Below are 12,719 nucleotides of genomic sequence, written 5' to 3'. Positions count from 1 at the left end.
TACCCGAGCACGGTTCTTGCAGCTCTCCATTGCCAAGTGAGAGGCTGCCTTAGGAAAGACCTGCTCCCATCCAGACCTGACTTCAGGACTCCCCTTCCGCACTCAGGCTCAACCTTTCCAGTAGATGTTGGGATAGGGTTAAAAATGCATCCAAACCCAAAATTACATTTGAAGGCTAAGAAGAACATAATCAAGAACAAGAAGCTTCACTTTCAAAAGTACTCCTTCCTTCCACCAAAGCCTGGTTTCACACATAACCTACTTTCAGAACCTAGGGCACATAAAGAACTTACTTTAAAAATCTTTCAAGTTGGATGTTTGCAGAGAAAGGACTTTCTTAATCAGGGTCCACAAACATTAGCTTGGAAATAAGCACTTGCAAAAAACTCATTACTATCTCTCAGTATCTGTTTCATGTCCCCTTTATCTGTATAACCTCTGGCATCATATTTCACTGGAATATGCAATTCATGCTAACAATTTTCTCTGCCTTTTTGGTGGGGAGGAAGGTTATGCTGTCCAATGGCATTCATGGAAATATTTGAAAGTCACTTTATCTTTTCTAAAATCTTCCCAACCATGCAGATGTGTCAACTGTTAACAAGGAAGAACACACACACACACACACACACTCTCTCTCTCTCTCTCTTATGCAAAAGAAGAAAAAAAAGACAACAGAGTACAACTCCTTGATATAAGGGCTTGTAAAATGGTTTATCAAAGGTAAACTTTGATGTTGCTAAATTCTTACATAACACAATGGACAATCAAAGCTACCACGATTTTCTGCATTTCAAACCTCCTCATTGGCCTGCGTGCCCACCCTGCCACGGGGACTTACCATAACAGTGCAGTCCTCCGAGCCGCTGGCAATGACCTGGTCGTTGTGTGGGCACCAGTCTATGTCCAGCACTGGTCCTGTGTGGCCACATACTGTGGGGTAGGATTTGTCAATTCGACCAGTCTGAAAGGAGAGAGAAACATACCTATCAGGTATCATCAAGGCCACAGAGTCTGTATGTTTTCTCAGATCCATTTTTCCTTTATTACCTCTACCCTTAACTCAGCACTCCACCAATGACCATGTTCATTCAGATCAGCCAACGTCAACCAATAAGAACTGTCAACTTGCATTTCTAGAAATAGTTACTGCTGCTGCTGCTGCTACTAAGTCACTTCAGTCGTGTCTGACTGTGCGACCCCATAGACGGCAGCCCACTAGGCTCCCCCGCCCCGTCCCTGGGATTCTCCAGGCAAGAACACTGGAGTGGGTTGCCATTTCCTTCTCCAATGCATGAAAGTGAAAAGTGAAAGTGAAGTCGCTCAGTCGTGTCTGACTCTTCGAGACCCCATGAACTGCAGCCTTCCAGGCTCCTCCATCCATGGGATTTTCCAGCAAGAGTACTGGAGCGGGGTGCCATTGCCTTCTCCGAGTTACTACTGAGGACGCTCTATCAAACAAAGGAGCTACATTTCCAGAACCAGAGATTTAATTAATCAATGGCATAAAGAGACACAGCAAAAAAGAAAAACTCTTTTTACCAAAACACAATTCTAACAAATAGCTGAATTGTAAATTATAGGTGTTTCTACTGTTTAGAAAAAAAAAAACCTAGTATTACTCAAAGTGTAAAATATAACCTTTAATATAATAAGCTAATACCCTTGAATATATACAAATTAACAGCTCTGGAAGTAGATGGCACTGTGAGCAAGCAAGTGAAGGTAATACAAAGAAAAGCTTTCACCAGTGCTCAGGGGCTGAAGGACATAGGATGTGCCAAGGTCTCTGCTGTCTTCAATCAACAGAAGAAACGCCACTGGGCCTTCTAATTTGCCACTTCAGCACCCAGGCACTACCCCGACCCACATCTCATTAAGAACACAACTTCTAAGATTGGTCATGCTACCATCGCAAGGTGCTCATGTTACACACCTGAACCTAACAAGCCAGTGTGGCTTATTGGACCAATTCTGTGTTAACCAAGACAAATGCTCTTACAACAACAGGTGTATAAAAGCTAGCTCCTTTTTAAAAGGTTAGTGCCAGTCCTTTCTGAGGTCCTTCTACATGTGCTAAACACAGGTGGACAGAAAGGGATCACCACAGTGTAAAACCAACCTCTCCTGTTACGGCCAAGTGTCACAACACAGGAGCAGGCTTTTTGGAAAATGTTTAAGATCAGTAAATTTGGATTTCTTCACTGACTACGGAAATCTCCAGGGAAGCAGTGTGCTAAAGCAGAGATCACAGGCTCAGAGTCAGAGAGATATGGGTTCAAACCCAGGCTCTCTTGGTTAAATAGCATATGATCTCAGACAAATAATTTCTCTAAGCTTCAGCTCATCACCTGTGAAATGAGTAGTAATAATACTTACCTAGGAGGAGTACCATGAAGAGGAAATGAGAAATGAGGTAAATCATAGCCCAGCATTACAATGATCTATATAACATCTATAAAAAATTACAGTACTGGAATACAGTAAACATTCAATGAAAAACTGGTACTTATTACTAGTTTTTCCTGCATAACATATTAACTTACTCCATCATTATGAGTTACAAATTGTTATCTGTGCACTTTGGGCCAGACACTGAGCTGAGTGTTGGAGACAGAGGTGAGCAGGGAGGCCTGGCCTGGCCGAGCGTGGAGTCCATCTGGAGCTCCAGTTACAGCACAGCACAAGATGTGCGGCAGCAGGAGGCCCAGCGGCACGGATGCAGGAGGACGCTCAACCAGAGGCATTGGCTTAGTCTCTGGGAGGGTTTTCTGCTGAGAAAGCTGAGTTCTCAGCTGAGGGGTGAAGATGGACCAGCCTACAGACCTGAAGCCTGGGTTTTTTCCACACACTGCCCCTTTCTCTTGCAAAACTAATTCAGCCCAGAGTGTGGGTCTCCTGAATCAGTATCATAGAGAACCTGGGTCATATATGAGAAGCCATGTGGGTCACTGACGGGCCACAGAGCAGCAAAAGTCAGGGAACAGGTGCCTGGGCTGGGGGCCCTGGCCAAGCCTCAGTTCCTCACCTGTAAAACGAGAACCCGAGAGTTCTATCTTCCAGAACTGATGTGAAAACTGACTGACAAAATCAAGGGAAAGCACGTGGTACTGTCCCAGCAATGTTGCCAGAATTCAACCGCTGGAACCCACTCTATCAACATCCCTGACCACACCCTTCCATAAAGAAGGAACTGTCACCAAGCACCTCAGCCAGGAGTTTTCAACCTGACTCTCCCTGTGAGTACTCCTCCCCGGAGCTCCTGCCCCAGGTAACAGTCTACTGCTCAAGGTGCTGGCGGTGAACTCACTCGTGTTTGTTTTCTAATATTATTATCATCATATTATGCATTATTATCATTATTTAAACTATATAGTAGTTACTCTCTTGAATGTGTGATATTTTGTAATTTAAAACATTCTGAGACATGAACCCCAAGGTGGGATCTGATACACATTGCAACACCCGCTGCAGAAGGAGGGGATGCAGGAAAGGCAAAAACTGAAGAGATGAAAGCTGAGGATTTTTCCGGTTTAACTGAAGGTGAAGTCTTCAGATTGAAGAGGCACAAGTCCCAAGGAGAACAACTAAAAACAAATCCACATTTATTCACATCCTAGTGCAATTCCAAAACACCGAAAACAAAGACAAAATCTCAAACAAAAGCAGCCAGAGAGAAAAGACAAATTACTTGGAGAGAGCGTGACTAGGTCAACTGTGGGCAGACTTCTCAAAAGCAAGTACAGAAACAAAGATGTGGGGAAAATATCTTGGAAATGCTAAGAAAAACAACCACCTGTGCATTCTGTACCCAGATAAACTGTCATTCAAAAGTGATGGATGGCCAAAAAAACAGGACATTTTAAACAAAAAGATACCGAAAACTTAGCATTTAAAGATTCTTATGCAAAGAATTAAGTTCTTGGACTTATTTCAAAGATAATTTCAAAGAATTAAGTTCAAGGGCTTATTTCAGGAAATAAAAGTTAACCAAAAGAAAAAGCTGGGATCCCAAATCAAGCAGTGAGCAAAAAAACTGGTAAATGTGATCAGTGTAAATGAGCACTGACTGTAGAGAACAGTAGTAATTATGAGTATCTGCAACAGAGGTAAGACAAGGCACATATTAACATCGTTTCCAAACACACATTAAATATTTATTTTTAACATAACCAATTAGGATACCACAAAGTAAATCTCAACATCCAATAATCTTCAATATCCTAAAGTGCATGTTCTGAGTACAATGCAATAGAATTAAAAATTAACAGAAAAATATAAACCAAAAATCTCCAATGCATCTGAATTACTCAATAATTCACATAGAAAATCAAAACTGGCCAATAGCCAATAGAAATAGGTTAAAAAAAGAAAAGTGAAAGTGTAAGAAAAAGGTTAAAACTGGTCAGTAAATACATGCCATATCAAAACTTGTGGAATATAGCTAAAACAAATCTTAAAATTCCAGACAAAATAAGCCATCTCCTAGAAAATATGTGATGTATCAAAAGTTTTTCCATAAACAGGAAACCTAGACAGACCCAGAACCCTAAAAGAACCAGCTCTGTAAACTCCACATATCACTGCCCACTCAAAACCAGTCAGTAAACTCCAAATGTAACAGACCTGGATGGCTGTACAGATGAGTTTTATCCAACCAACATTCCCAGAGAACGGAAAATCAAGGCACACTGCTGAACCCATAACCTACGGAATGTACCACCTGACATGAAGGAAACCTACAGGACATAAATATTGATGCAAATATCCCTCATAATGGGGGAGAAATGTAAACTAAATTCAGCAGTGTGGGTTGTTCACAAAAAACATAAGTAAAAAGATATGTTGCAGAATGGGAGATTAATATTTACATCTGTATTTGTACACTATTATATGCATGTATACATAAAATGTGTATCTGACAAAATCAACAACACTTTAATAGAATAAGGGGCAAATGACAGGAACAAGGATCCACAGGGAAAGAAGCCTGAAAAGCCAACAGATGTATGGAAAGCACTCCATCTCACTGGTAATCAGGGGACTACAAATTAAAATAAGGTAATAAAGCCCAGGCCCAGACGGCTTCACAGCTGAATTCTACCAAAAATTTAGAGAAGAGCTAACACCTATCCTACTCAAACTCTTCCAGAAAATTGCAGAGGAAGGTAAACTTCCAAACTCATTTTATGAGGCCACCATCACCCTAATACCAAAACCAGACAAAGATGCCACAAAAAAAGAAAACCACAGGCCAATATCACTGATGAACATAGATGCAAAAATCCTTAACAAAATTCTAGCAATCAGAATCCAACAACACATTAAAAAGATCATACACCATGACCAAGTGGGCTTTATCCCAGGGATGCAAGGATTCTTCAATATCCGCAAATCAGTCAATGTAATTCACCACATTAACAAACTGAAAAATAAAAGCCATATGATTATCTCAATAGATGCAGGGAAAGCCTTTGACAAAATTCAACATCCATTTATGATAAAAACTCTCCAGAAAGCAGGAATAGAAGGAACATACCTCAACATAATAAAAGCTATATATGACAAACCCACAGCAAACATTATCCTCAATGGTGAGAAATTGAAAGTACTTCCCCTAAAGTCAGGAACAAGACAAGAGTGCCCAGTTTCACCGCTACTATTCAACATGGTTCTGGAAGTTTTGGCCACAGCAATCAGAGTAGAAAAAGAAATAAAAGGAATCCAAACTGGAAAAGAAGAAGTAAAACTCTCACTGTTTGCAGACGACATGATCATCTACATAGAAAACCCTAAAGACTCCACCAGAAAATTACTAGGGCTAATCAATGAATATAGTAAAGTTGCAGGATATAAAATCAACACATAGAAATCACTTGCATTCCTATACACTAATAATGAGAAAGTAGAAAAAGAAATTAAGGAAACAATTCCATTCACCATTGCAACGAAAAGAATAAAATACTTAGGAATATATCTACCTAAAGAAACTAAAGATCTATATATAGAAAACTATAAAACACTGATGAAAGAAATCAAGGAGGACACTAATAGATGGAGAAATATACCATGTTCATGGATCAAAAGAATCAATATAGTGAAAATGAGTATACTACCCAAAGCAATCTACAGATTCAATGCAATCCCTATCAAGCTACCAGCGATATTTTTCACAGAGCTAGAACAAATAATTTCACAATTTGTATGGAAATACAGAAAACATCGAAGAGCCAAAGCAATCTTGAGAAAGAAGAATGGAACTGGAGGAATCAACCTGCCTGACTTCAGGCTCTACTACAAAGCCACAGTCATCAAGACAGTATGGTACTGGCACAAAGACAGAAATATAGATCAATGGAACAAAATAGAAAGCTCAGAGATAAATCCACACACCTATGGACACCTTATCTTCGACAAAGGAGGCAAGAATATACAATGGATTAAAGACAACCTCTTTAACAAGTGGTGCTGGGAAAACTGGTCAACCACTTGTAAAAGAATGAAACTAGAACACTTTCTAACACCATTCACAAAAAATAAACTCAAAATGGATTAAAGATCTAAACGTAAGACCAGAAACTGTAAAACTCCTAGAGGAGAACATAGGCAAAATACTCTCCGACATAAATCACAGCAGGATCCTCTATGATCCACCTCCCAGAACACTGGAAATAAAAGCAAAAATAAACAAATGGGATTTAATTAAAATTAAAAGCTTCTGCACAACAAAGGAAACTATAAGCAAGGTGAAAAGACAGCCTTCGGAATGGGAGAAAATAATAGCAAATGAAGCAACTGACAAACAACTAATCTCAAAAATATACAAACAACTTATGCAGCTCAATTCCAGAAAAATAAATGACCCAATCAAAAAATGGGCCAAAGAACTAAATAGACATCTCTCCAAAGAAGACATACGGATGGCTAACAAACACATGAAAAGATGCTCAACATCACTCATTATCAGAGAAATGCAAATCAAGACCACAATGAGGTACCATTTCACACCAGTCAGAATGGCTGTGATCCAAAAGTCTACAAGCAATAAATGCTGGAGAGGGTGTGGAGAAAAGGGAACCCTCTTACACTGTTGGTGGGAATGCAAACTAGTACAGCCACTATGGAGAACAGTGTGGAGATTCCTTAAAAAACTGGAAATAGAACTGCCTTATGACCCAGCAATCCCACTGCTGGGCATACACACTGAGGAAACCAGAATTAAAAGAGACACATGTACCCCAATGTTCATCGCAGCACTGTTTATAATAGCCAGGACATGGAAGCAACCTAGATGTCCATCAGCAGACGAATGGATAAGAAAGCTGTGGTACATATACACAATGGAGTATTACTCAGCCATTAAAAAGAATACATTTGAATCAGTTCTAATGAGGTGGATGAAACTGGAGCCGATTATACAGAGTGAAGTAAGCCAGAAAGAAAAACACCAATACAGTATACTAACACATATATATGGAATTTAGAAAGATGGTAATGATAACCCTGTATGTGAGACAGCCAAAAGAGACACAGATGTATAGAACAGACTTTTGGACTCTGTAGAAGAGGGAGAGGGTGGGATGATTTGGGAGAATGGCATTGAAACATGTATACTATCATGTAAGAAATTAATCACCAGTCTAGGTTCGATACAGGAAACAGGATGCTTGGGGCTGGTTCACTGGGATGACCCAGAGAGGTGACATGGGGAGGGTGGTGGAAGGGGGGTTCAGGATTGGGAACTCAATGTACACCCGTGGCGGATTCATGTCAATGTATGGCAAAACCAATACAGTATTGTAAAGTAAAAAAAAAAAAAAAAAAAGTTTGTCACCTAGTAGAGTGATTGATATGTAGTGAATCACCATTAAATAAAATTGATAATATTAAAATAAAATAAAATAAGGTAATAATATTTGACCCCTATTAAAACTGGCAAGAATTTAGAAATCTAAATACAAGTGCTAGCAAAGATGTTGGGAAAGGGGAACTCATAAAAACTGCACCCAGGAGAGTATCCTGCTACAATTCCTTTGAGAGCAGCCTGGAAACAACTGGAGTGGAAGATGCCCACCCCTCAGCAATACCACTTCTACATGGTCTGTCCCATATTTCGCACAAGAAGGGTATTCATGGCAGCACTGTTGGAAATAGTGAAAAAAGCAGAAGCGATTTAACTGTCTTTTGGTATAAGAATAAGTAAGCATCACTTACATAAAAGTTTAACATATAGAAAATAATAGTCTGTGTTATAGGTATATGTACATGGCAACCCACTCCAGTGTTCTTTCCTGGAGAATCCCAGGGACGGGGGAGCCTGGTGGGCTGCCGTCTATGGGGTCGTACAGAGTCGGACACGACTGAAGCGATGCAGCAGCAGCACATGTAATAAAAGTACAAACATATGATACACAGCAACTTCGAGAAGATGATTCCTCTGGGGAAGAAAAAAAGATGAAAAGGGGAATGGTGTTTTAGCTACATCTGTTATGCTTTACTGTTTTTCAAAAACAGAGATGAAACAAACATGGCAAAATTTTAACATCTGTTTAATCTTGTGGGTGAGCACAGGAGTGTTCTATTATGTATGACTTGTTTCCTAGTTTTAAAAATAATTAAAATATAATAAAGTTGAGAAACACTAATGCATTGCTACTAATTTACATTTTTTAAAAATGTTTAACTTTAGAAAATTTTTCTACCTGAATTGTTTTATTTGATCTCAGGGTCTCTGCATTCGGGGGCTCTCCCTAGCAAACCACTTGTGGCATTCTTAATGGTAGAGGACAGTCACTAAGCTCTCAAAAGCTAAGGACACCAAATAATTTTTTTCAATCTGGGCTATGAAGAGCTTTTGCTTAGGTATACAGCAATCTTGAGGGGAATCTGGAAGTACATTAACGCTGTGCTGTGCGTGCTCAACTGCTCAGTCCTATCCAACTCTTTGCAATCCCATGAACTGTAGCCCACCAGGCTCCTCTGTCCATGGGGATTCTCCAGGCAAGAATACTAGAGTGGGTTGCCATGCCCTCCTCCAGGGGATCTTCCTGACCCAGGGACTGAACCCAGATCTCCTGCATTGCAGGCTAACTCTTTACTGGCTGAGCCACCAGGGAACTAACTGTTCTTATATACCCAGAAGCTTACTAAATGACTTTTCTTTTTTAGGTTAAAATTACACAACCCTGGCCAAAAGCTAATAGCTACTTACCAGTATTCTTCAGTTAAGTAAGGTACCTGAGAATAGTAAGAAGCATTTCTGCATTCTCAACTCAGCTCCAAGTCTACAGCATAGAAGTACTAAAGGACCCAACATTTTCACAGGGACTTGGATGTCATTTAAAGGACAAGTGCCACTTATTTCCCTCCTTTCTATTAAAAAAATCAGTAATAAAAATCACTAGTGCTTTCAGAAGACTTACATTACATGCTAAGAACTGTATGAAGGTCTTTTATCTGCATTATCACAACTACCTGCATGATATAGCAACTCTATTATTCCCATTTTCTAGATAAAGAAATAGCAACAGAGAAAGCCAAGAAGCACAGATCGAAAATATCACTGACAATCCTACAAGGTTTCTACAGGGAAAGACAATTTCCACTATGCCATGAGGTTGTGAAAAAGGCATGAGAGTAAAGTGGAAATTATTGGGAGCTGGTCATCAGAAACCCAAAGTTAATCAAAAATGATACCCTGCAAACAGCTGCTTCCTCTGGTTATACATCGCCCTAAATCCTTATAACAAATAAAGCAGGGAAAGTCACATCCTTCTGCAGCACGGCAGGAAGGGAATCGACTCAATGTCTGGTAGCGATAAAGGAACACAAGGCTGAACGTGAGAGAAACACTGCTGTTTTCAATGTGCACTGATGGTTTCACACGCAGGATGCTCTCCACACACAGTCAAGCATCAGCCCTTGATTCCAAGGGCTTGCACATCCAAATAGTTTCTTACCCGCAAAAAAATCAAACCCAAAGCACAACAACATATTTCAACCATGAGTATGTATCTTTAAAAGGGCGGAGCTGGGCAATTACAAACTGCTGAGAGCTCAAGTCCCTGGAAACCGAAGGAAACCATACAATAATGGCCTTATATGGTAAAGATGAGGGTATATCATTTAAGAAAGTCCTTCTGCGCCGGGACCTAATGAGAATGCACTTCTCATTCATAATCATGATACATCCTCATTTATCATCCAGTGAATAAACTGAGGAATCCATGTCTAATTCTAGATTGTGAAGGGCCATTCAGAAAGATATGACTACAAGTCATGGTGACAACATGGCTTACCTGCACATCTAAGCAGCAAATTTAAATGAATGCAGAGGATGGAAGGAAGACTGACAAGAACTTAATAACTGCTTTTAAAGTATCGTCTCTGGCTAAACAGTGATTTAAGAACTACTCATCAATTTCCCAAGGCTTATAAATAGAATAATTTCATTTCCTAACAAATCAGTCCACTGTTTAAGGATGCGTCACCTCACTTACATCATCTAGAATATTACTACTTTGCTAGCATGGAATTCAGAGCTTAGCTGAGACTAGCCAGTCAGATATAAATTTCCTGCTTTGAATAATTGTTTAAATATACTGATTATTTACTAGTTATCCCCATCACATGCCATAGAACAACTTCTATTGTACCTCTCCAGCTAAAACTCCAAGTGATGAGAATCACTAGCAAGTCAACTCAAGTGGAGAAAATGACCAACACCAAGGTTCCCAAAGGCTCTGGCTCAGACCCCACGCCTACACTTGTGGGACGTATCAGTGAAACAGGTCAGACCACTGGCTTACAGACTATTCTTACCTAAAGGACTCAGTGGCCTGCCAGAGACCCAGGAACATGAGCCCCGGGTAAAATGTCGCTCCCAAGTGCGTGTGCGGCTGGCACCAGGGACAGCTGGGACAGCAGTTTCCACGTGGCGGCCCAGGCTGAGGCTGACGGTTCCGACAGGTTCCAGCCAGCACTCCTGGTAGCTGAGAACCACCAGGACACTGGCGCTGTCTTTTACTCTGGGTTTGGGAAAAGTCCTCAAATATTTCAAAGTGGCTACAAGCCTCAGCACAGCTCCTAGAGACTGATGCTTCACTAAACCCACGGAGTTTGGGAACACTTTCCTCCCATACGCTTTCTTGTCTCTTTTGGCGGGGTGGTGAAAAATCAAAATTTAAGCATTAGTAAATATATCTTTGTTAAACTGCTCTAGGAAGGAATGCTTGCAATTTTAAATAAGCTGGCAAAAACATTCCTCCTTAGGCATAGAAAGTTCAACATAACTTCAAAATATTTCTAATTGCCAAGGTACTTCCCATTAGCTTGAATAGGAAACCACAACTGCTTCCACTTACATCTAACAGTGTGTCTTACTTATGTGTCATAGAGTGGAGTGTTAGTTGCTCAGTCATGTCCAACTCTTTGCAACCCCACGGTCTGTAGCCTGCCAGGCTCCTCCGTTCGTGGGATTCCCCAGGCAAGAATACTGGAATGGACTGCCATTCCCTTCTCCAGAGAATCTTCCCGACCTTACCTGTCATATCTCCTTTCAAAAAAGAATCCATGTTTAGGAAGTGCACGCATCACCTTCACTGAAGACACTACCATGCAATCAAAGCACTTTTGATACATACAAAACATACACATACAAAAATCTTGTCACAGATGTTTCTACGAAGGAGTTTCACTCTGGGATGTCTTTTCAAGGAAGCTAATAGTGTATTTTACAGGTGCAGACATTTCACCCTCCCAAAGTCTCAAAATACAACTTTGGAACGCTTCCATAAGAACTTGCATTAATCATTTAGGATGACTGTTTCTACATTTAAGACGGACCGCCTGACATGGTAACTGCTTTCAATCCACACATTAGCTTGCTCAATGTTAAATTGAAGATGCTACCAAACTGGTGCCAAGGAGGCTCAATCTAATAATCACTGGTTACTTCTAAAAGCGACTTTTGGTAAAAGCCAGACAACACTTTACCTGGCAGGCTTATTCTTCCTAACAACCAACATGTTTCTGTAAAGTTTAAAAAAAAAACAGAACAAAACTCCCATGGTGTCAAAAAGTGACACATGTTAGTTCCATCATTCAAATCAGATATTCCCTTTTAAGATGCTGAGGGTATTCCACACACTATGTCCTAGTCTACACTCTGGATTCAGTCAGACATGCAAGCTGTTCCGGGGCGGTGGGTTCTTCCTGCTTCCTCGGCAGTCTCCCTCAGTCAGTCCAGTACAGGCAGCTCCCACGACTTCCCTCCAAACTTCTCATCTGCAGTCCTCTTATAATTCAACCATTTTATAATCCATTATGATAATCTGAGTTTATTATCCAGACTGGTTACACCATTCTCAGATGTAAGGCCCAAACAGCTTCCCCCCATATTCTGGCTCAAGGAACAAAGATTTTTCCAAACTGTTCATCCCTACTTTATATTCATACAGGTTTTCATTTTAGGGAAAAATGCTGATCAAAATCACTTGACGTGTCCAAAGTTCAGTAACTATCATACTGTTGATACATCAGAAGATCTTTTCAGAGGCACGGATCATCTCTCACCACCAGCCTTGGAATAATTCCCTCAAAACTCATTCTCTGCAAGGAGAATGGTAAGTCAAACATGTGCTCGGACGCAAATGAAAAGTTTGCAGAGCCTGGGCATAAGGCCTCCATTCACACTGTGCAGAGTTCAAAGGAGTCCAAAA

General features: G+C 40.4%; 1 protein-coding gene across 2 annotated transcripts in view; it reads right to left on the bottom strand.

Annotated features, from left to right (window-relative positions):
* The window catches only part of CORO1C (coronin 1C), a 76,968-nt gene that overhangs the window by 27,290 nt on the left and 36,959 nt on the right, over nt 1-12,719 (bottom strand). For both annotated transcript variants that reach the window (XM_040250943.1, XM_040250944.1), the window contains exon 3: nt 842-964. In XM_040250943.1, coding sequence (XP_040106877.1) covers nt 842-964 — 123 coding nt within the window. The remainder of the gene's footprint in view (nt 1-841; nt 965-12,719) is intronic.

The sequence above is a fragment of the Oryx dammah genome, unplaced genomic scaffold (genome assembly GCF_014754425.2).
Source record: "Oryx dammah isolate SB20612 unplaced genomic scaffold, SCBI_Odam_1.1 HiC_scaffold_12, whole genome shotgun sequence".
NCBI classification, from domain to species: domain Eukaryota; kingdom Metazoa; phylum Chordata; class Mammalia; order Artiodactyla; family Bovidae; genus Oryx; species Oryx dammah.
This window is presented reverse-complemented; position numbering and strand designations above follow the sequence as displayed.